Source organism: Chionomys nivalis, chromosome 4 (assembly GCF_950005125.1).
Source record: "Chionomys nivalis chromosome 4, mChiNiv1.1, whole genome shotgun sequence".
NCBI classification, from domain to species: Eukaryota; Metazoa; Chordata; class Mammalia; order Rodentia; family Cricetidae; genus Chionomys; species Chionomys nivalis.
This window is the reverse complement of record NC_080089.1, coordinates 118,642,945-118,667,074: the sequence shown is the minus strand read 5'-3', so window position 1 is coordinate 118,667,074 and position 24,130 is coordinate 118,642,945. Positions and strand designations below refer to the sequence as shown.

The window sequence follows — 24,130 nt, the reverse complement described above, 5'->3', positions numbered from 1 at the left end:
CGCCTCCCTACAGTGATATATTATCTGTGTTTTAATAAATAAATCTTGCCTGAAGACCAGAGGCAAAACACAGATATGCATGCAAACTCACGCATGTGCAGCTACACAGGGCAAACACACACACCTGTGCGAAGAATAAGAGTGACCCCACTTTACCACCAGTTTTAAAGTAACCGAAATTACCTTTACAGCTGGCAACAGCTGGCACACTAATTAGACCATATCCATGTGCATAGCTTGTGGGATACTAGCTAATGATACACAACAGATTTAAAATCGTATTACAGACCTGCAAACTTCCTGAGTGTTCTCTTGCTCTTCTTTACCAGCTGCCTTGTCTGAAGTGCTGCACTGTGAAGAGATTACAGTTGAGGAAGCAGACATGAGTATTTCTGCGATACACTGAAACCATGAGGCCTGCCAGCCTTGTTAGAGCTGTGGGATAAAATTTAACTAGTAGATGGCCTGAAGACAGTTTTATTTTAAATAATTTAAAATGCTCAATGCTCAACAATGACTTAAGATTGTCTCCTGCTGCTGGGTGTGCTGGCACACACCTGTATTCCCCTAGTAGAGGCAGGAGGATGAGAAATTGTGCAAAGCCATGAGTTTGAGGTCAGCTCAGGCTAGATGAGACCCTGTCTCAAACAAACAACACCACAAAAATTGAATACATTATCGAGCAGAAAACTCCAGAGTGTGGCTCAGTGTTAGACCACCCATGCAGCAAGCACAAGGCCCTCTGTTGAGAACCATAAAAAAAAAAAAACAAAAACACCAAGTGGAAAGATGTGCCATGTCCCCAGATGAAAATATGGAAGATAAAATGCTAATTCTCCAGGTGCTTCACTGAATATCATTTTCAGCATGAGTCTGATGTATCTTAGAATGTATGAAAGGGAATCAAAAGTGCTTTAAATTTGTAACATGTCTTAGTATGTTTTAGACCAAGTTTTCCTTACTGCTTCTGTTTTCCAAATGACTGACAGTATGCTAAGGAAGCATGCACTAAGTACCAGTGGAAAAAAAAGAGTTTAATTCTGATAAGGCTGCAGTTAAATGCATTGGTTCTTCTTCCAAAGGACCTGGATTTGATTCCCAGCATCCACATGGCAGCTCACAACCATCCGTATGTAACTCCAGTTCCAGCGAATCCAACACCCATTTCTACTCTCCACAGGCACTAAAACCCTAACCATAGATTTCAACTGCAGGGAAGTAAAGTAGCAGCTACTACACAGCCCAGCAAAGGGCAGCCCACTTATCCCGGAGACATCCAAACTTAGGTGCACATAAACTCTACACAGGGAGGTCTGTAGCCAATAATTATATTTGCAATATCCCAAACTGAAGCCACCCAGATGTCCATCAGCAAATGAATAGTTCTCTAACTGTGGTACCCATACTGTGGAGTACTGCTGAGGAGTAAAATATCTATCAATTTACTGATGTATGGAACAATCTGAATGAATAATCCTCAACAATCTGAATGAATAATCCTCAACCCAAGGTGATGATAAGCTACATGATTCCATTTATGTAACATTCTTTTATTTATATTTTTTTGAGACATGGTTTCACTGTGTAGCCCTGTCTGTTCTAGAACTAGCTCTACAGACCAGGCTGGTTTTGAATTCAAAGAAACTGGCCTCAAACTCACAGAGATAGTAACATTCTTGAAACAGCAAAATTGTAGAAATGGAAACAGTGTTAAAGTAAGGAAGGGCTAGGTGCAGGAAAGAAGTAGGTATGACTATAAGGGGCGTAATATGAAGGACAGTTTGATAAGATGGATGTTCTGTAGCTCACCTGCATTACTGTCAACAGACAGATAAAGGCCAGGTCTTCCTGAATAACATCCTAATGCCCCAAAGCTGCCACGCTGTGCTACAGTTCTGCAGCATGCCACCAGGAGAAGCTAGGTAAAAGTATATTCTATGTATTTTTTTTAGCACTGCTGGTGAATTCACAATTACTATTTTAAGTGGAATGCTGCTAAAGCAGATCTATGGTGAATTAACAATACTAAATAAAACATCTTAATCATTAGATGATGTTTCAAGTCAATGGTCTCACCAATGGTGGTACACCTTAAATTCCAGTACTCAGGAGGCAAATCTCTGAGTTTGAGGCCAACCTGGTCTATAGTATGGGATCCAGAACAGCTAGGACTACACAGAGAAACCTTGTCTCTAAAAAACAAAACAAAATAAATAAAATAAAAGTAACTATTAAAGGACTGGAGAGATGGTTCAGTAGTTAGGAGCATTTGTTGCTCTTGCAGAGGGCCTGGGTTCAGTTCCCAGTACCCACGTGGAAGCTCCTAAGGAGCTGTAACTCCAGGGCAGTAGCTCTTCCCTGAGATCGCTCTCCTTTTTCACAGCCATCTGTACTTCTCTCACTGTCATCTGGGGAACTGATGCCTTTTTCTAGCCTTCACAGGTGCCAAACATGGACACATTACACATTACATACAAGCAGGATAAAATTAAATAAAAGGAAGTCTTTAAAAAACTGTAAAACAGCACATTAAATTCAAAAATAAGCAGAAGAAAGGAAAGACATAAATCAGAGTTAAGCAGGTAACAAAAAAGCAAAAGAGAATGAGTAAAATCAAAAGCAGGTTCTTTGAAAATTATGACAGTTAACAGTTCCCTAGCCTAGAGGTCAGCGATACAGAGGAGCTGGAGTTGACAGCCTGCAGCTCCCTCCTTTTGTAAATGAAACTCTATGTGAACACAGCAATGCCTATATTGTCTATGGCTTCCTCCGTGCTATGGTGGAGTTAAGTAGATGCTACAGTGATCCAATGGCCCACAAAGTCATATAGTACCATCTGGGTCCATAAAAGGAAAAAGTTCTCTGTTGGCAGAGTTGTGGAACTGTCGAGTATGACCTCAGAAAAGATCACTGACACTTGACTTGGTCCTCTTATTTGAAAAAGGAAATTACAGTACAAATCTCATGTACAGTGAAGGGAAACTCATCGAGGGTGGGCTATCCACACACCACATTTTAAAGGAAACTCAACGAGGGTGGGCTATCCACATACCACATACTACATTTTAAAGGACTGTCCCTTGCCCTGATTCTGGTAGATAACCTCCAAGCTCTTCGAATGTCTTCCCATGTAAGTGTCTGTTTATTTAGGATTCTGGGACCATGCCAGACAGTGTATGACAATAGTATGATTTATTTTAGTGACCCTGGGTCATGTGATTGATATTAACTTGACCTTTGTTAGGGTTAAAGCCTGAAGTGATGTGGGAGTGTCATATATCCGTTGCTTTCATTGGTTAATTAATAAAGAAACTGCTTGGCCTGATAGGTTAGAACATAGGTGGGTGGAGTAAACAGAACAGAATGCTGGGAGGAAGAGGAAGTGAGCTCAGATGCCATAGCTCTCCCCTCTGGGGCAGATGCAATGAAGCTCCGACCCAAGATGGATGTAGGCTAGAATCTCCCTGGTAAGTCACCACCTCATGGTGCTACATATATTAATAGAAATGGGCCAAGCAGTGTTTATATGAATACAGTTTGTGTGTTGCTATTTTGGGGCATAAGCTAGCCAGGCGGCCGGGAGCCAGGTGGCAGGAATGTAGCCCGCAGCTCCTTCAACACTGAAGAACTAAGCACAGTCCAGCCTTTGTGACTGATTCTAATAGAAACTCCAACACTAAGCTCAGGTGAGCATCTCTGGCTGGCAATATTCTTGTGCTATGCCACACAGACACACACATGTACTGAAGAGAATGCTGGGGACTCTGTCTGGAAGCCTCTTCCCTTTCTGATTTATTGTTTCACTGCCATTATTTAACCATGGTGTAACAGCTTTGCTGACCTCTGTGAGTTCTTATTGGCTTTTCACTGACCCTAAGGGCCTCATAATATCATGACAATCCCCATGAGGTGTTGAAACACTGTTAACAGTGATCAGCTAGCATTTAATAATGGCACCATGTGTTGTCTGTTCAACTGTTAAGCAAGCACATCATGGACTTTTTCTTGTTTCTAGAGCACGTCCAGTTCTCACTCATCCTACTCCTCAGCAGTTATCAGCCTCCGCTCTCCCAGCATTACACAAAATGGACAAAAATTCTTGTCTTTATGGGGTTTTATCCTAGCAGGAGGGGAAAGACAAACAAAGTGCACAGGTGTATTTAGGTGGGCGTACATGGTCTGTAAACATAAAACACTCTGAGACCTGAAATTCTTTGAGTGCCAAAACAATGCTCCAATATTCTGGGAAGATTTCAGAGTTTGGATTTCTTATTACACAAACATTCTAAGGCTGTACGTGGTGGTATCATCTCAGAGATGAAGAAGACTGCCCAGTCTGAGAATAGTTGGACTACAAAGTAAGACACTATTTCAAAACAAAATCTAGCCCAAATTAAAATACAGAAATTCTGAAATCTGATACTTCTGAATTTATGCACTTCAAATAGGGATACTCCACCTGTAGTATATGCTAGGTCAAGAGAAACACAAGAAGGTGGGGTACAGAACTGGGGAACACTGCAATTTTGGGTTTTACCCAGCAAAGGTTCCTCCTGAGAACAGCAGTAAGACACAGCCTGAAGGAAACAGGAGCATTAGCTGTATCATCTTCTGGGGAAGAATACTCCAGGAAGACAAGATTGCATGTATGGGGTCTTACAGCATGCCTCAAAAAAAATTCGGAAGAGTGGTCAGAGATAAATGCAGAAGGAACAGCAGGGAGATCTGAGGTGACGAAGGGAGGAGGGCTCTGGGGCAGACAGAGCGAGCCAAGAGGTCATCACAACAGGGCAGACACAGCGAGCCATGAGGTCATCACAATAGGGCAGACACAGTGAGCCATGTGGTCATCACAACAGGGCAGACACAGCGAGCCAAGAGGTCATCACAACAGGGCAGACACAGAGAGCCATGAGGTCATCACAACAGGGCAGACACAGAGAGCCATGAGGTCATCACAACAGAGCAGACAGAGTGAGCCATGTGGTCATCACAACAGGGCAGACACAGAGAGCCATGAGGTCATCACAACAGGGCAGAGAGAGTGAGTCATGAGGTCATCACAACAGGGCAGACAGAGCGAGCCATGAGGTCATCACAACAGGGCAGACACAGCGAGCCATGAGGTCATCACAACAGGGCAGAGAGAGCCAGTCATGAGGTCATTACAACAGGGCAGACAGAGCCAGTCATGAGGTCATCACAACAGGGCAGACAGAGCGAGCCATCACAAAGAATAACATTAGAAGCTTCTGGAGAGTCTAAGGCAGAAGAAAAAAATGACACAAGGAAACCTATGCTGTTCTGAGAATCCCTTATAAGAGGGCAAGGTTAGAAACAGGCTAGGAGGAGACGTAATCATTTGCACAGTACAGACATGGACCTGTGCAGTGTGGACAGGGTGGTACAGCACACAGTCTCCAGACATCATGTGAAGATAGGATCAGCAGCATCTCATGCAGTCTGTATATGGAGTGAGGATACAAGTCAAGAAAGCTAAAATTTTGAGACTGGGTAACTGAGAAAGATGGTGTTGTCATTAACACAGATGGAGGATAGGATGGGAGCTGGTTTGTGGTGTGGGGGAAGGGGAGGTTTAACTGAGGAATTTTTGTTTTTAGCTGTGTTAGGTTTTAAATGCCTAAGTGGGCATCCCAGTGATGAGAGAGGAGCTTGTGTTAATATAGAAATGTGAGGGAGTTAGCATGTGCATGTAGTGATATTTTGTTTGTGCTCTAACAAATAAAGCTTCCCTGAAGATCAGAGAGTAGAGCTAGCCACTAGGTAACCAGAGAGGTGATGGTGGCTCATACTTTTGATCCCAGCACTTGAGATCTCATGCCTTTGATCCCAGTACTCAGGAGGCACATGTCTTTAATCCCAGCACTAGGGAGGTAGAAACAGGAATATAAGGCTAGTGGAGACAGGATCTTGGCCATTCAGACTGAGGATCTGTAGAGACAGGAGCTCAGCCCCTTCCATCTGGGGATCTGGTAGGGGTAAGAAGTCTCTGTAGTGGATGGCTCTTTTACTTCTCTGATATTTCAGCATTTACCCTAATATCTGACTCTGGGTTTTTATTATTAAGACCAATTAGAATTTGTGCTACATAAACATTTATGGAATAAATTTGGATGGCACTATGCAAGAGAGCAAATCTAGGCAGAAAAATCACTCTAATGTGCAGAGGTCAGGGAGACCGACAAAAAACACCCAATTGAAAGGTGGCAGACAAAGACAGAATAAATCAGACAAATACATTCATTTTGGAAACCAAGTGGAAAAGGTTGCAAAGGAAGTGGGAGATGAGGATGAAGACACAGACCCATCAGACCTTTGCAAGCTGGAGATTAAGAGTACAGAACAAACAACCTAAGAAGCAGAACCCCACATCAGAGGGGTGGTAACTATTAAAGGCTTTGTTATATTTAAAGATGAGAAAAAAGTATGTTTATATGTTAGTGAAAAAGACTTAACAGTGGAGGAAGAGGAGCTACACCTGGGAGAGAAGCTGGAGTTCTAGGAGGGTGCGGGCGGGGGCAGCTGACGGTGTTCTTTCCCACTGACTTTGCTTCTTGGCAAAGAAGAAGGAAGCAAAGTGGTTAGCTTTGCAGAGAGTGAAGAGCATTTCAAGGGTTAAGGAGAAGAGTATAAAATAGTTGTTCAGGAATAAATTACATTGTGCAAAAGGGTTAGAGAATCACCAACATTATCGGGCAGAACTTTTTTTTTCAGTGCTGGGGAAAAACTTGGAGCCTTGCAAATCCTAGACTAACACTTTGTCATCGAGCTTCATCCCCAGTTTTAGACATAAAATTTAATTAAAGAGTCTAATATCAAAGATTTTCCCTAGCATATAAAAGCAGTAAATTTCAAGACCAGTTTAGGCTTACCTACAATTCCTATGCCTTCTACATCTGTGGATATGTAACTGATGCTGACTTTCATGGCCTATAGGTACTATCGTATTAAAAAGTTTCAGGGAACATCAGATAATATTCAATACGGAGGCAGGAGAATATGTATCATTTTATTTAAAGGTCTTATGTAAGTTTCTGGCAACTTTAGGATATGAAGAAGCTCATATAATCATGCATCACATTCTACTTCTCTCAAGAATTTGCTTATATTGTGCTTACACAGAGCACCAAGAGACCCGTCACCTGGCCAGAATGAAGGGCACTCCTACTGAGTGGAAGTATTTGGTCTGTCTCTTCACAGCACTGCTGAGACAGCTTTCTGTGTTAGCCATCTATGTGCCTACGGACATGACACAGGCAAACACAAAAGCTCTGGTACCTTTCTGTGTTAGCCATCTATGTACCTATGAACACGACACAGGCAAACACAAAACTTCTCTGGTACCTTTGCATCTGAGTCAGAAGCTCTCGCTTGTTCACTGAGGTCTCCCAGGTTTTCACTTACAACAGTTTCCTCAGTGGCTTCCAGGGAGATGGCTGCACCTTTAGGGTCATGCTGCGGCTCCTTTGCTGAAGAGAAACAACATCCAACCACACAAATTTTAAACAACCATAAACGGTGCCATAAACCCCAGAATTCAGAAGCATTCAAGTTCTAACGTGACAAGCACCAAATTAGAACTTCAGCAAATTATGTAGCTCCCTACTCATTACCAAAATAACTGCATTGTAAGGGAGAAAATGAATTGACAGCGTGATATTTAAGAACCTTTCTTATGTCCCAGACATTTAAAAATATTTTTACTGGCACATGCCTTTAATCTTAGCACTTGAAGGCAGGAACAGGCAGAGTTCCAGGTCAGCCAGGACTACATAGTGAGACCCTGTCACACATAAACAAACTCTACCCTGACTGACCTTTATTTATTTATTTTTGAGACAGGCTTTCTGTATGTAACTGCGGCTGTCCTGGAACTTACGATAAAAACCAGGCTGGCCTCAAACTCACACAAATCCACTTGCTTCTGCTTCCTGAGTGCTGAGATTGAAGTGTGCGCCACACCCAGCCATATTTACATTTCACTTCATGAACACACACTCACGGTCACTGCAGAAACCAGAGGACAACTTACAAGGCCAGGTCTGGCAGCCATATTACTGGCCCTAAAAATACTTTTAAAACTCAAAAGTCAAGCCGGGCGGTGATGGCGCACGCCTTTAATCCCAGCACTCGGGAGGCAGAGGCAGGCGGATCTCTGTGAGTTCGAGACCAGCCTGGTCTACAAGAGCTAGTTCCAGGACAGGCTCCAAAGCCACAGAGAAACCCTGTCTCGAAAAAAACCAAAAAAAAAAAAAAAAAAAAAAAAAAACTCAAAAGTCAAACAGAAGTTAACATTGTTGTGACTCAGGCATCTACAATTATGATTAGCTGTTAGTTTTTAATGACCAATTTAGGATCTGATAAAGTTAAAACATTTATTTCAATTTCAAAGAAGTCTGGAAGACTCCAGAGGTCAACTACCTATCTTTTGTAGAGAATGCATAACACTGAATAATTAAATGGAGACTATCTCAAAATATGATCTGCCAACTCATCAGCTAAAATGGAAGAAAACTGACAAACTCTGTGTCATGTTAAGAAGTTTTCATTTTAATGAAGTCACTGAGTAGGCCTGAATAGAGACATACAGATAGTATAATACCAAATACTCTTCAAGCATCAAATTTTACCTGATGATAAGGAGGGACAGATCTCCAGTTTCTGCAATCCAGGGTCCAGCAAGGCAATTTCTTTACTACAAAGCAAACAAAACTCAAACGTTGTACCAGGTTCCAACAGAATTACTCAATCAAGAAAGCATGGTGTAACATTTGCTCCTGTGGGCTGAGGGGATCCGGAGAGGTGAGTAAGTGGCCACACGGCTGGACAGCCTGAAGTGCCACTCTCTGGGACAGTCCCAGAGGACTGAATCCAGGCCCCCTCCAATTCCCTAAGCTTTTCTGGCCATCCAGCTGGGTGTGTTTCCTGTTGCTGGGCTTTCTTTACCCCATTCCATCCTGACCCCCAAGCCTGCCTTTTCATCTGCAAGGTCCTTGGATCTCCCAACATAGCCTGCTTCAGGGCAGAGGGGATCTGAGAGCCTTCTCCAGTGCTGAGGGGACCTAAGAGAGGGCAGACCAAGAAAAACTCCCAAGCACACAGTCAGCCACACCAAAGATTGGACCAAGATGCCAAGACTCTGCTGGCCTCATTTGATGGAAGAGATGGGCAGGCGCCAATGCAAAAATTCCTCCAACATTCTGAAAAGCAACATGGTAACACTAGAATCCAGAGAACACGCAGCAGGAAGACATGAACATCCTAATTCAGAAGAAGTAGAAGAATAGACTTTAAACGTAATCTTATGAAAATGATTGAAAACCTTAAACAGGAAATGAAAAACTAACTCCCTTAAAGAAATGGAAGAGAAGACAAACAAAAGTTAGAAGAAATTAATAAATTCCTCAAAGATACCCAAGAAAACCAAGAAAAAGCAATCAAACAGGTAAAGGAAACAGTTCAAGGCTTGAAGACCAAAATGGAGGTAATAAAGAAAGCACAAACTGAGGGATGGCTGGATATGGAAAATCTGAGTAAATGAACAGGAACTACAGAGACAAGTATAACCAACAGAATATAAGAGATAGAAGAATCTCAGGGGCTGAAGATACTATAGAGGAAATAGACTCATTGATCAAAGAAAACATTAATTCCAACAAATTCTTAACACAAAACATCCAGGAAATCTGGGACACCATGAAAAGACCAAACCTGAGACTAATAGGGGTAGAAGAAGGAGAAGAATTCCAGCTCAAAGGCACAAAAAATATATTCAACAAAATTATAGAAGAAAACTTTCCCAAACTAAAGAAGGATATACCTATAAAGATACAAGAAGCTTACAGAACACCAACAGACTGGATCAAAAAAATAATCCCCTTGCATTATAATAATCAAAACACAAAACATACAGAACAAAGAAAGAATATTAAGAGCTGAAAAGGAAAAAGGTCAAGTAACATATAAAGGTAAACCCATCAGAATTACACCTGACTTCTCTATGGAAACCATGAAAGCAGAAGGTCCTGGATAGATGTGCTGCAGACACTAAGAGACCATGGATACAAGCCCATACTACTATACCCAGCAAAGCTTTCTTTCACCATCAATGGAGAAAACAAGATATCCCATGACAAAAACAGATTTAAACAATACGTATCCTAAACCCAGCCTTACAGAAAGTACTAGAAGGAAAACCTCAACCCAAGGAAACCAACAACACCCACAATAGCACAGACATCTGATAACCCTCCACCAACACAACTCAAAGAAGGGAAACACACAAACACTACCACCAAAAAATAACTGGAGTTAACAACCACTGGTCATTAATATCACTTAATATTAATGGACTCAATTCACCTATAAAAAGGCACAGGTTAAGAGAATGGATACGAAAACAGGATCCAGCATTCTGCTGTTTACAAAAAATACACTTCAACCTCAAAGACAGACACTATCTCAGAGTAAAGGATTGGAAAAAGGTTTTCTAATCAAATGGACCTAAGAAACAAGTGGGTGTGGCTATCCTAATATCTAACAAAATTGATTTCAAACTAAAATCAATCAGAAGATGTGGAAAAGGACACTTTATACTCATAACAGGAACAATTCATCAAGATGAAGTCTCAATTTTGAATATCCATGCCCCTAATATAAAAGCACCCACATATGTAAAAGAAACATTACTAGAACTCAAATCACACATCAAACCCCACACACTAATAGTAAGAGATTTTAACACTCCTCTCTCACCAATGGACAGGTCAAACAGACAGAAACGTAACAGAGAAATAAGAGAACTAACAGATGTAGTGAATCAAATGGACTTAACAGACATCTATAGAACATTCCACCCAAACAGAAAAGAATACACCTTCTTCTCAGCACCTCATGGAACCTTCTCTAAAACTGATCACATTCTTGGTAACAAAGCAAACATCCAAAGATACAAAAGAATTGGAGTAATCCACTGTGTCTTATTGGCTCACCATGGAGTAAAGTTAGAATTCAACAACAATACCACCCCCAGAAAACCTACAAACTCATGGAAACTGAACAGTCAACTACTTGAACCACCCCTGGATCAAGGACGAAGTAAAGTCTTCCTTGAATTCAATAAAAATGAAGACACCACATAACCAAGCCTATGGGACACTATGAAAGCAGTGCTAAGAGGAAAGTTCATAGCACTAAGTGCCCACATAAAGAAAACAGAGAAAGCTCACATTAGAGACTTGACAGCACAGCTGAAAGCTCTAAAAAAAAAAGAAGAAGCAGACTCACCCAGGAGGAGTAGAAGACTGGAAATAATCAAACTGCGGGCTGAAATGAACAAAATAAAACGCAGAAAACAATCCAAAGAATCAATGAAACAAAGAGCTGGTTCTTTAAGGAAATCAACAAGATTGGCAAACCCCTATACAAACTAATCAAAAGGCGGAGAGAGAACACTCAAATTAACAAGATCAGAAATGAAAAGGGGGACATAACAACAGACACTGAGGAAATTCAGAGAATCATTAGGTCTTACTACAAAAGGTTTTACTCCACAAAATTGAAAAATGTAAAAGAAATGGTTATTTTTTAGATAAATACCATATACCAAAATTAAATCAAGACCAGGTGAACAATTTAAATAGACCCATAAGTCATGAGGACATAGAAGCTGTCATCAAAAACCTCCCAACCAAAAAAAAAAAAAAACCCAGGGCCGGATGGCTGTAGTGTAGACTTCTACCAGAACTTCCAAGAAGAGCTAATACCTATAATCCTTAATGTGTTTCACATAAAAGAAACAGAAGAGTCACTGCCAAACGCTTTTCATGAAGCTACAGTTACCCTGATACCAAAACCACACAACCAAGAAAGAGAATTACAGAGAATCTCACTCATGAACATCTATGCAAAACTTCTCAATAAAATACTGGCAAACCGAATCCAAGAACATATCAAAAACCATCCATTATGATCAAGTAGGCTTCATCCCAGAGATGCAGGGCTGGTTCAACATACAAAGATCTATCAGTGTAATCATATTATAAATAATCTGAAAGAAAAAAAAAACATATGATCATTTCATTAGATGCAGAAAAAGCATTTGACAAAATTCAACACTCCTTTATGATAAAGGCCTTGGAGAGATTAGGGATACAAGGATCATATCTAAATATAATAAATGCAATATACAGAAAGCTGATAGCTAACATCAAATTAAATGAAGAGAAACTCAAAGTGATTCCACTAAAATCAGGAACAAGACAAGGCATTCTTAAAAGCAGTTGGAGCTCAAGACACACAGAGGTTGAATTCACCTAAATTGAAAAAAAAAAAATAAGGTTGGGGCTGGGAATGTAGCTCGGAGGTAGAGTGCTTCTCTGGCATGTGGAGGGCACTAAGTTGGGGCTGGGAATGTAGCTCGGAGGTACAGTGCTTCTCTGGCATGTGGAGAGCAATAAGTTTAGTCCTCAGCACAGTATGGTTGTGATGCTAATGAGATAAAAACATGACCATTTGATGTGTGAAGTGAAAATTTTAGTTCTGCTCCGGTGGAGGAAGAAAACATGACGGGCATAAGGGGAAGGGGAGAGAGAGTAGAGGCTACTCTGAAGAACTACAGAAATTCATCCTCTACCATAGTGCTACTCAACTGGAATAATTCCCATATAGATTTTTTTTTTTTAAAGACAATGTCTCACAATGTATCCCTAAGTGGTCTTAGAACTTGCTATGTAGGCCAGACTGGTCTAGAACTTAAGAGATCCATCTGCCTCTGTACTCCAGATTATAGGTGTGTGCCACCACTGCCCAGCTAAGAATTAAAATAAAATACAAAATATGAAACTGTATCCCTTGTAGTAAGAAAAACACCACAAACTTATATGCACTGGGCTGTAATGTGAAACATTACAGTCGGTAACTGGCAAAAAAAAAAAAAAGTTTGAAGATGGCTGTTTTAGGATAATTACAAGCAAAACCAAGTTTAAAGCTATTGTCCAATGAAAGCGGAAGGTGTGGTTAGGCATGGGGGCTCACACCTTGAAAACTAGCCCGCAGGTCACAGAGGCAGGTGGCAGAAGTCTGAGGCCAGACTGGTCGGTAGGTCTCACTATGTATCCCTGGCCACTCTCAAACAGATGGTAAGAATCATTTACTCATGTGTTCACATTTTATCCTGGATTGGACTGCCACCGATAAACCAGAGCAAATGTCCTACAGAGAATAATGAGCGTGAGCAGAGAAGTAGCACTGGGCTAGACCATCCCTAGCTTGGTGCCATACTGAGCAGTGCTAGGTCTTCTGATACAGTGAATCGCCACTAAAGTATACTACTGTTTACTGCAGCAAAGACAGCAAATAATTTGTGTGACCTGAAAAACAGTGAAAAAAATCACAATATTTCATGCTATCTCACCTACTAATTTGAAGAAAAATGATTAAAAATAAATATTGTATAGTAATTCATAGACTAATAGAATAAAAGCCAGAGGGACCCAGCGTGCCCTCTTCTGGAATGCTACTCTGTGGGGGGCACAGACTCTGGTGTGGATCACTGAAGTCTTAAGTTCAGCTCTCAGCTGACATTTAGAAATCATGCTCATTGGAAAATAATTAGCTTTAGTTCAACTATTAAAAATAAGGATTTATCTCTCTCTTTCTTTTGAGACAGGGTCTCACTATGTGGCTCTGGCTGTCCTGGAACTCACTATGTAGACCAGGCTGGCCTTGAACTCATAGAGATCCACCTGCTTCTGACTCCTGAGTGCTGGGATTAAATACACGTGACACCATGCCTAGCTCAAAAATAGGGAGAATTTCAAAGGTAGACCTGTTCCACTAAACTATGCACCTATCACAGACAGATACTAAGCAGCAGTTTTTATAATTTCATGCAGCGTTGCAGCAAGAACAAAACAGGTACGAAGTAGGAAGGAGAAAAACAGGCAAAGGCATACAAAATACAACGAATGGAAAGAGAATGACCTTTATTTTTTGTGAAAGTCTTTACCTCCTCCCCAACCTCCCCACTCCTGCCCTTTTCTGTCAAATCTGGTGGTGCAGGCAGACAGATCTCTATGAGTTGGAGGCCAGCCTGGAACACAACAGTTCCAGGACAGCCAAGGCTACATAGTGACACCTTTCCTCAAAAACAACTAAAATAAAACCCAATCCAACTCCCCAACCACAACACGAATCTGGTGGTGGGGACCCTTTGCTCTCAAAGACTGATCTCTTGGAGAATCGGATGGGATGATATAATTTGAACACCACATAAAGTGACACGCTTTGTTTTGCTTTTGAAAATCACTTTATGTCTGTACACACGTTGGGCCTGTGTGTGCAGCTGTCTACAGAGCCCAGAAGGCAGTGGACCCGTGAGCTAGAGCTACAAGCAGTTGTGAACTGGTGTGTGTGGGTGCTGGGAACCAAACCTAAGTCATCTGGAAGATCAACAAGGGCTCTTAACTTCCGAGACATCTCTACGTCCATAGGTTTTTATTTTCTAGGTGTGGTCCTAGATATCTCCCATGCTGTACTATGACACCTTATGGATTAACTCCTGTGGTAAAGAGGTCTGAACTGATCACTGCGCAGTAACAGCATTAATTCTGTACTCTAGAGCTCACACTTTCATGTCTCAATGTCACACCATCTACTCACTAAACCTTGTTTCCCAGCATTCTTCAGTTATCAGTTTGTCTTAGAAAAGATTCACTGGTTCCATTTACACACACGCACACACACACCCCATAACGTATAAATCAAAGTAAGTTGTTCAGAAATAGCCTGCAATATTCTCATGTAAAAACTGAAAGACTATTATTTGGGGTGTGTGTGCGTGTGAGCACACATGTGCACGTGCACCTATGCATGCACATGTCAAGCCAGAAGAGGGTGTCAGGCATTGTGGTCTCGCCACTCTCTGCTTTATTCTCTTGAGAGCGCTCACTGGACCTGGGTCTCACTAGTCACTGTTTTTTGGCTAGGTTGGCTGGTTAGTAAGTCCAGAGATTCTCCCGTCTTCAACCACCTGTACTGTGGCTACAGGTGCCTGCTTCCTAGCTTTTTCCAGGTAGAGGCCAGGGATCCCAACTAGATCCTCATCCTTGTGCTGCAAGCAAGCACTCTCACCCACTGAGCCATCTTCCCAGACTCTCAAGATCACAGCTTAAGCTCCTTTCTTTCCCTCACTATATGAGGTACCGGGTTTCCAAAGATAAAACATGGGTATTTCCTACTCTCTTGAAGCCAGTGTTTGTGAAGCAGGATTGAGAGATGAGCTACTCTCTCACCAAGCGGCGTCATAACTGAAGTAGCACAAAGTGCTCTGCAAATATGCAGGGCTTCACCCCATATCAGACAGAGGTCTGATCTCCAAAGTATACAAAGAACTCGAGAAATTGGTCATCAAAAGAATAAATAATCCAATAAAAAATGGAGTACATACCTAAACAGAGAACTCTCAACAGAGGAATCTAAAATGGCTGAAAGACACTTAAGAAAATGCTCAGCATCCTTTGTCATCAGAGAAATGCAAATCAAAACAACTCTGAGATTCCATCTTACACCTATAAGAATGGCCAAGATCAAAAACACTGATGACAACTTATGCTGGAGAGATTGTGGGGTAAAGGGAACACTACTGTATTGCTGGTGGGAATGCAAGCTGGTACAGCCCCTTTGGATATTAGTATGGTGATTTCTTAGAAAATTAGGAAACAACCTTCCTCAAGACCCAGCAATACCACTTTTGGGTATATATCCAAAGGATGCTCAACTGTGCCAAAAGGACATGTGCTCAACCATGTTTATAGCAGCATTGTTTGTCACAGCCAGAACCTGGAAACCATCTAAATGCCCCTTGACTGAAGAATGGACAAGGAAAATGTGGTACATTTACACAATGGAGTACTACACAGCAGAAAAAAATAATGACATCTTGAAATTTGCAGGAAAACGGACTGAGCTAGAAAACATCATTTTGAGTGAGGTAACCCAGATATAGAAAGACAATTATCACATGTACTCACTCATAGGTGGTTTTTAAACATAAAGAAAAAAAAACAGCCTACAAATCACAATCCCAGAGAACCTAGACAACAATGAGGACCCTAAGAGAGACATACATGGGTCTAATGTACATGGGAAGTAGAAGAAGACAAGATCTCCTGAGTAAATTGGGAACATGGGGACCATGGGAGAGGGGTTGAAGGGGAGAGGAGAGGAAGGGAGGGGAGCAGAGAAAAATGTAGAGCTCAATAAAAATCAATTAAAAATACGCGGGCTCTCTAGCTGCCCGCTCCGAGTGCCTGAGCACAGCTGTCACGCTTCCCACACAGCCAGGCTCAGACCCACCTTTCTCTTCTCCTACCAAACCTAAAACAACCCAAGATTTATAAGGATCAATAGTTGTACTTTTTCAGGATGACGTTCATCCTCTTCTAAATCCTACTTTCCGGTTACTCAGTGTTTTGAGCTTCGTTTCAGCCACTTCTGGCTCCCTCCATCCCTAGCAACACAGGAATTCCTCCAGATGTCAGTCTTGAATTCCCATCTTAGGGCACCATTCAACTAATAATGTAGCATATAACAGATGTCCTAGGACAGACTAACCATCCTGTACTGTTACAAATATCCTCAAAACATTTCCAATTATTTTTAAGTGAGTTCAAATGTTTTACCAATTTTAATTACTATATATTTGCAAGTTCATTAATGCAGGCCTTGAAGAATTCTCATGAGCTTCTAATGCTTTGGATTTCAATATGGCTATTCTTCACTGTGGAGACTACCAAAAATAAGCACCTTATCACCTTATCAAACACACCAACAAGGTCTGAGAATACTAACTACCCCAATAACTAGATAGCTCAGGCTTGTACTTGTTTACCTGTAAGAGGCAGTTCAGAGTCTGACTCTCACAGCAGGAAAAAGAAGTAGGTGAATTAGTAACTGAGAGGAAAAGGGGCAGAGCCGAAAGCTGCAGTCATGGTTTAAGCACTGTTCAGTTCTAGACTCAACCTTCTGTGCAACCCCTGGCAGATCCTCTGGCCATGGTGGCTTCTCTTTCTCTTTTAAGGTTTAGTTTAGCACTCCTATGTTGAGTGTAAAACAAAAATGAAATTATTAAACTACTGAAGAAAAATGTGCTTATTTAAAACTGAAATTCTAGGAGCAGATATGAAAGGCAAAGAATTGGTAAAGTATAACTAGTGCTTTTTATCTGAAGGCAAATCAAGTCCAAAGAAATCAGAAAAGTTACCTGAGAAAATCTTGAGGGCTGGGGTATGCCTCAGTGATAGAATGTACAGCTTCCCCCGAGCACCACTCCCACAAATCAAATGTACAAATAACATGTCCTGCACGTTAGTTCACAATATTTTTCTATCTCTGAGACATCAAAGATGCTTGCTCTTTTCTGTGTATGGGTGTTCTGCCTACATGCATGTATGTATACTATGTGCATGTATGCCTACATGCATGTCTGTATACTATGTGCATGTCTGCCTACATGTACGTCTGTATACTATGTACATGTCTGCCTACATGTACGTCTGTATACTATGTGCATGTCTGGCACAGAGGCTCAGAGAGGATGTTGGGTGTCCTGGAACTGGAGCTATAGAGGGCTGCGACTCACACCTGGGCCCTGCAGAGGAGCAGCGAATGCTCTTAACTGCTAAGCCATCTCTGCAACCTCAAGATGTTATTCTAAAATGTAGGATTTAATTTTCCCTTTTATTCTTCAAATGAAATAAAATCATGAAATAGCAGGTTTTCCAAAGGCCCCCCAATAACTGCATCTTACTGAGCCCTGTTATGAGGACTGTGAAGTGCCACTTGTAAGGGCTGTGTGAGCCAGGCAGTGGTGGCGCACACCTTTACAGAGACAGGTGATATTTCATTTGTATTTTAATAAATAAAGCTTGCCTGAAGATCAGAGAGTAAAACAGCCCCACTGATCAGCCTTACAGACCAGACAGTGGTGACACACACTTTTAAACCCAGTAGCCATACTAGTCTGCCATAGAAATGGGGCGGTGGTGGTGCATGCCCTGAATCCCAGTCCTAGAGAGGATTGTAAGATGGGAGGAGACAGCTCTCAGACACAGTCTCACTCTGAGATTCCTGGAGGCAGGATTGCCATTTTAGACTGAGGTCGAGGTAAAAGTCAGTGACTGGCTGTTTTGCTTTTCTGACCTTCAGGTTGAACCCCAATTTCTGTCTCTGAATTTTTATTAATTGTGCTATAGAGCTCTGTGAATTGGAGGCTGGCCAGGACATCCAGAGCTACACAGAGAAACCCTGTCTCAAAATACAAAAAACAAAATACTTGTGTTTTAAAGGGCTGATCCCCAGGTGGACCTAATCACTGAGAAGTAACTGGGTGATGAGGGCTGAACTAACCAATGTTGCATACAAATACAAACCAGAGCTTAAAGGATTATAAAAATGTAGTCAAATGTGATATTACATAACTTTGGTACCAACCAGAACAGGCCATGTTCCCAAGCACAAAGGTTACAGCACAGTAGAACTGCTTCAGGTAAACTAGTCCTACCAGGGCAATGATGGCTTAAAACAAGTATCTTAAAAGTCAGGTGTAAAACACTTTCCTCTGCAAACTAGTATAGCTTTTAATTCCACTTCCAAGTCTGGTTTCAAATAAATTTCAAGGCTTTTCTGTGCCCTGAAAAATGATTTTTATAATATCTAACAAGAAATCCACAGAAAATGGGCTAATTCATTAGTAAATTGGTTCAAACGAGCTTAGCTACATGTTTAATGAAGAACATGAAAATAAACTCAACCGATGAAGTCACTTAATAAATAATCTTCGATTTAAAAACTAATCTGCTAGCCGGGCGGTGGTGGCGCATGCCTTTAATCCCAGCACTCGGGAGGCAGAGGCAGGCAGATCTTTGTGAATTTGAGGCCAGCCTGGTCTACAAGAGCTAGTTCCAGGACAGGTTCCAAAAGCTACGGAGAAACCCTGTCTCGAAAATCCAAACAAAACAAAACAAAACAAACAAACAAACAAACAAACAAACTAACTAATCTGCTCTGTATGTTTCAAGAAACATACATCCTTTACTTCAGCATAACGACAGTTTTAGGTATCAGCAGTAATACACCGTGTTTAATAAATATTTAAAAAGGAGCTTTGGACCTCCAACAATCATTTGAACCAAAGGCATTCTTGAATATGCATACCTCAAATCACCTGCTTCTTTTTTCCCTGGAAGCTGCATGTGCTTAAAGTCTGCTGGTGGGTGCTCTTCAGGTACACTGGGCTCCTGGCTTATCTTGGAGACTTCTGAAGCAAATGAGAGTTCCCCTTCACTGGAGATTCCGAAGAGCTCCGGGTCATCTTGAATTACATCAATTAAGAGGACATCATCTTCATATGCTTTAAGAATATCTGGAAACCCCAATTTGAGTTCTGAAATGCTTTTAGTCATTTTTCTACCACTTACTTCAGAAGGAATTGGCACAAATGCTTCTTGTTCCTTAGAACAGAATGAACTTTGCTCAATAAACCCAAGATCACAAGAAAAAGTATTATTTTCAATTTTAAGAGACATAGTCTCCTTATTAGAAATAATATTGCCAGGTTCAGAGATATGATTATACGCTTTATTATCATAACATTTCTTTGCAAAGCTTGGAGAAGTGCAGGAATTCTTATTGTAGAATGAGTGAGAAATAGCTTGCCCTGGAGTCACACTCTTAGGTATATTCAAAGACTGAGGTCCTGAAGTTGCTGCGCAGATATTTTCCTTATTTCTGCTTTGCTTTGCTTCTACTCCAGACAAACTGTCTAGTAGCTCTAGGGGACTGTAAGCATCTCTCTCACATGACCTGGCATTCACTTCTTTTCTTTTTCCTGTCTTGTTCTTTAGTAAAGGGATTTTAAAATTAGCCAGCCGTCCCGTGTTTAATATTTTAACCAAATCTGGAGCCACAAGTGTTTGCTTAGTAATGCAAGCTTTTCGATGAATAGTTTTGTTTGCAATGTTATTTGCTTCTTGACTCTCTTGGGATGCCATTGTCAAATTAAGTTTTGATAAATTCCCTCTCTTTTTCTTATTTCCTGTTAAGCTTTGAGTTACATTAGTTAGCTGGGTGTCTTCAGTAGCATTAGAAACTACCTCTGTCCCATTTCTGGGTTCCTCTATCTTTTTATCATTGGGTACAGCTTCCTTTATAACCATCAAAGTAGGTTCTACTGAAGAAACTGAAGACAAACAGTTTAAATCAGAATCATACATTTCTTTACTTGAGGACTCAATGGTTCTTTCTGTTAAGGGTTGCTGTAACAGCTTGGAGTCAATTAAGCGACTTTGATTTGTTTGGTGTATGATAGACTCATGTTGCCTACCATTTTCCAGAGATCCTGGAAGTGAGAAATTTAAACCTGACAGGGAAGTCTTTTTCCAACACTGGGCTGTTATTCTGGCACAAGAATAAAAAGGCCAAGTTCTTTTACCAGTCATTGGTATAATTCTGCGACAGCTTACCTTTGGCTCTTCAGTTTCATTTCTCAAATCTCCCCATGGAGATCTTTTCCCCATACGGTGACTATCACTAGCTGATCTTGCCGAAGAGCTTATCACCGATTTAAAATATTCTTCTGGATCCATACTTTTGCATCCTAAGAACTCTGAAGTATTTTTTATATCCTCTTTCAAACGTGATTCAAGGGCTTTCTGAAACACAGCATTTACTTGATGTCTGGTGCTTGTTTTCTCTACTGCTTCTGGGAGACATAAATGGTCCACTGGAGAGAGCGTATTATGGCTTATTTTTCTCAAAGCTTTTAGGAAACTCTTTTTAGGCTCTAAGGCCTCTGTTTCTTTCCCTTCCACACCCATTTGGTTTTCTTGTAACACCAACTCTGAATTGTTATACACATTAGAGAAATTAAGATCAATAACTTTTTCTTCTTTTTCAGACAGTTTCATCTTTTTTCTGTGTTTTCTCCCAGCGCTGTTCTCCTCTACCGAATATTTGGTTTTTTCACTTTGAAGGCAAGAAATCAAGCCATTGTTTTTATTTTGGTATAAACGACTTTCTTCAAGCAGTAACTTACTGGCTATTACATTTCCTTCCATTTTTGACAGCTTATCATTCTTCTCTGCAGGATGCCTAAGGTTTTCTTTCTTTAACTTCGAAGAGTTCTCTGCTATGTGCACCCATACACCTTGAGGTTCATGCTCAAAGTCGTTTTCATTATCAAAACCCTCAGAATGGAGGAAACTGTGATCAGGTGATTCGAAACTGCAACTTTTTTCTACTCCAGGTGACAAGCTGTTACAAGAATATTTCGGAGTATTCTTGTACAGTTCATCTTGGAATTCAACCTTAATATTTTGTAATGCCTCGTCCTTAGTTATTTTGAGAGGTGGATTTTCTAAACTTTTACATTTCTTAATTCGAATCCTTCTTTTAATATCGTCTACCAAATCTTCCTTAGCCAAAGACTGTAAGAAAGCCATAGTCTGAAATTCACTGCACTCCACTGTTTGTAAAGACTCCGAACTGGTTAATGGCACCTTTCTTACCAGGTCAGTCCCTGGCTGTGGATCATCACTTGGGGCTTCAGTAACTTTTCCTTTCTCTTTGGCTGATCAAAAAACAGAAAAACATACCAGAAGACATTTTATACCGGGCAGATAAAAAGCAACACCAGTTAACAGAAAACCTGTGAAGCCATCCATTTGTATTTCCCTGAAGAGCTGTTTAGAAACACAATTGATTTTAATATTCAATATTTTTAAAAAAAATCAAACAGGTTTTGGCCCAGGCTGACCCCAAATTTGAGATTCTCCTGCTTCAGCCTCCCATCTTCAGGATTATGGGTGTGCATCACTGTGGCCATCTTTAAGAACTACAACTAAACCTCTATAAATTCTAAAACGGCAGAAAAACCTTTATAACATCATTTTACCCTAGTTAAGTTAAACCACTGGTACTAATTCCTTCTACAGCCATTATAATGACGGTCTCCTAAATGAACATAAACTTTTATAGGAAAATCCTTCCCACCCCGCCTCTCATCCATCCCGCGCACTGGTAGCGCCCACACAAAATCAACTAAAGGCTAGCGGTAAACAAAGACGGAGGGCAGCTGAGCTGTGGCCCCCAGTTCTCTTACTGTGTCTTCTGGGGTGAAAAGGGAGCTCCACCTCCTTCGTTGCTCCACTACAAGGAAGGCCCACCGGGTCCCCGGCCCCTCCGCTCGCTGCCTTCCAGGCGGCGGATGTCTCACCCAACTTGTCACCTTCTGTCTCCTCTCTCCCAGGAGCCTGGGCCACCACTCTCCTCTTCTGCCTGCTCTCCTCCTCGCGCCCCCTGGCCTCAAGGCTGCAGCCTCCCACCTCGCCCGGCTCTGGCGTCAGCAGGAGGCTTCGCTTCCTCAGGCCTCGGGCATCGCCTTCGCGCCCTGGGGCTGTGGTGGGGCCCGAGGGCGGCGTTGGTGGCCGCATTTGCCCACCGCCGCTCGTCCAGCCCCTCTCGGGAGCCTAGAAGGCCCCCAGGTCTGCGACCGCTGCTTCCACCGCGGGACACAGCCCACTGCCCGCCCTGGGCCTGGCCTGGCTGCGCACTGCACCGCACCGCACCGCCTACCGACTCGGCAGGAAGCGGAAGTGGAGCAGGCTGGGCTCGGCTGGAGGCAACCGGCTCGGTGCCTCGCGGTCCGCCTGGCCACATGCTCCGTCGAGGATCCTCGCTGCAGCTGGAGGTGACAGGGCCTCATTGCACAGGCGGGTCTGTGGATGTCATCCCGGTGGTCCTCCCTCTCTCCTTCCTCCAGACCTGAACGTCCGGAGGTACCTGGGCGCCTTCTTCCAGGCACCCCGACTAACCTAACCATAGTCTACCTAAATGGCCTCTAACTACTCCCTTAGTCTCCCGGGAGCCCACTGTCGCTTTCTTCCTAATACCTTCACTTCCATACAGGTAGCCCAGCCCCCCACCCCAGCTTCAGACGTGCAAAATACCATTTATTTCTCTAAAAAATCGCTTCTCTTCTGTTTGTGGAGAGAAACTTCTAAATGCTCTCCTGGATCCCTCGCACATAAATTTGCCAAATCTAATCGGTTCTATTTTCAGTGTTTGTCACTTCTCCTCCCCTCCCTTTGCCGTTACTGTCTCTCTGGCCCGCAGACTTTGACCTACAACATCACGCTTCTAAATTTTATTGATGTCTCCATCCCTGCCCAGTTCAGCCAAACCCGAACAGCTTGCCAGGCCTTGCCTCTCCATTGAAGGAGGACGCTGGCACCTCCCACCCTGACCCTTCATGAACTTCCTTCACTTAAAGATTAGAACAGAGTTTAAACTCCTTGTGTGCTTTTTTGGATCCTGTCTAACGTGCCTGTCTGTGATTGTTTAGTTGGTTATTATCTTACTGCCCTGGTGTCTTTACTGTCCTTCAGTGGAAAACTATGCAAAACAGGCACACTTCCAATTGTTGCTGGTGCATTGAGCTTTCTTGTTTCTAGGCCAGGCTGTCCTGGAACTTACTCTGTAGACCAGACTGGCCTCAAACTCATAGATATCTGCCTGCCTCTGCCTCCCAAGTGCTAGTTTAAAGGTGTGTGCCACCATTTCCTGGCTTGTTTTCCTTTTTAAACAGCTAAAGTGACAGAAACTTAAAATAACAGTCTATACACATGTACATTCTTTCTAATAGCTTAATCGATTTCCCATCTTATTGCAAAGAAATTAATTTCTACTTATACTTAAATTGTTTCCATAACCATTTCAATAATCCTGATCCATAAATGTGTTTGCTCTTTATTCTTAAGCTGTGAACTAGTAGTTATAAAATGTACTTGATGAGAGAAATAAGCTCCTTAACACATTTTCACGTCTATATGTGAGACAGGTCTTTAAAAATAAATTAATACCACACGTGGCTTTCACTTATGCCACCTTGAGCTACTCCTGGAATTCCCCAGATCACATGTACTTTGCTTGTGCCTATCTATACACTTATTCTTAAAATTACTTCTTTGCTTGTGTGCCTGGAAAACTACAGTGCATCTCCCAGAAAAGCTTTCTGTTGCCCTTGTCTTTACATTCGGAGGGTTCAGAAGTC

At 41.9% G+C, this 24,130-nt stretch overlaps 1 protein-coding gene across 2 annotated transcripts in view; it reads right to left on the bottom strand.

The window, feature by feature from the left end:
• Nucleotides 1-22,511, bottom strand: part of Topaz1 (testis and ovary specific TOPAZ 1) — an 80,352-nt gene extending 57,841 nt beyond the window's left edge. The window contains exons 1-5 of one of the 2 annotated variants that reach the window (XM_057768839.1): nucleotides 22,295-22,511; nucleotides 19,237-21,649; nucleotides 8,652-8,716; nucleotides 7,366-7,490; nucleotides 286-351 (exon numbers count right to left, since the gene is read on the bottom strand). In XM_057768839.1, coding sequence (XP_057624822.1) covers nucleotides 286-351; nucleotides 7,366-7,490; nucleotides 8,652-8,716; nucleotides 19,237-21,649; nucleotides 22,295-22,511 — 2,886 coding nt within the window. The remainder of the gene's footprint in view (nucleotides 1-285; nucleotides 352-7,365; nucleotides 7,491-8,651; nucleotides 8,717-19,236; nucleotides 21,650-22,294) is intronic. The other variant, XM_057768840.1, reaches the window with a different exon arrangement.
• Nucleotides 22,512-24,130: the final 1,619 nt, after the last annotated feature.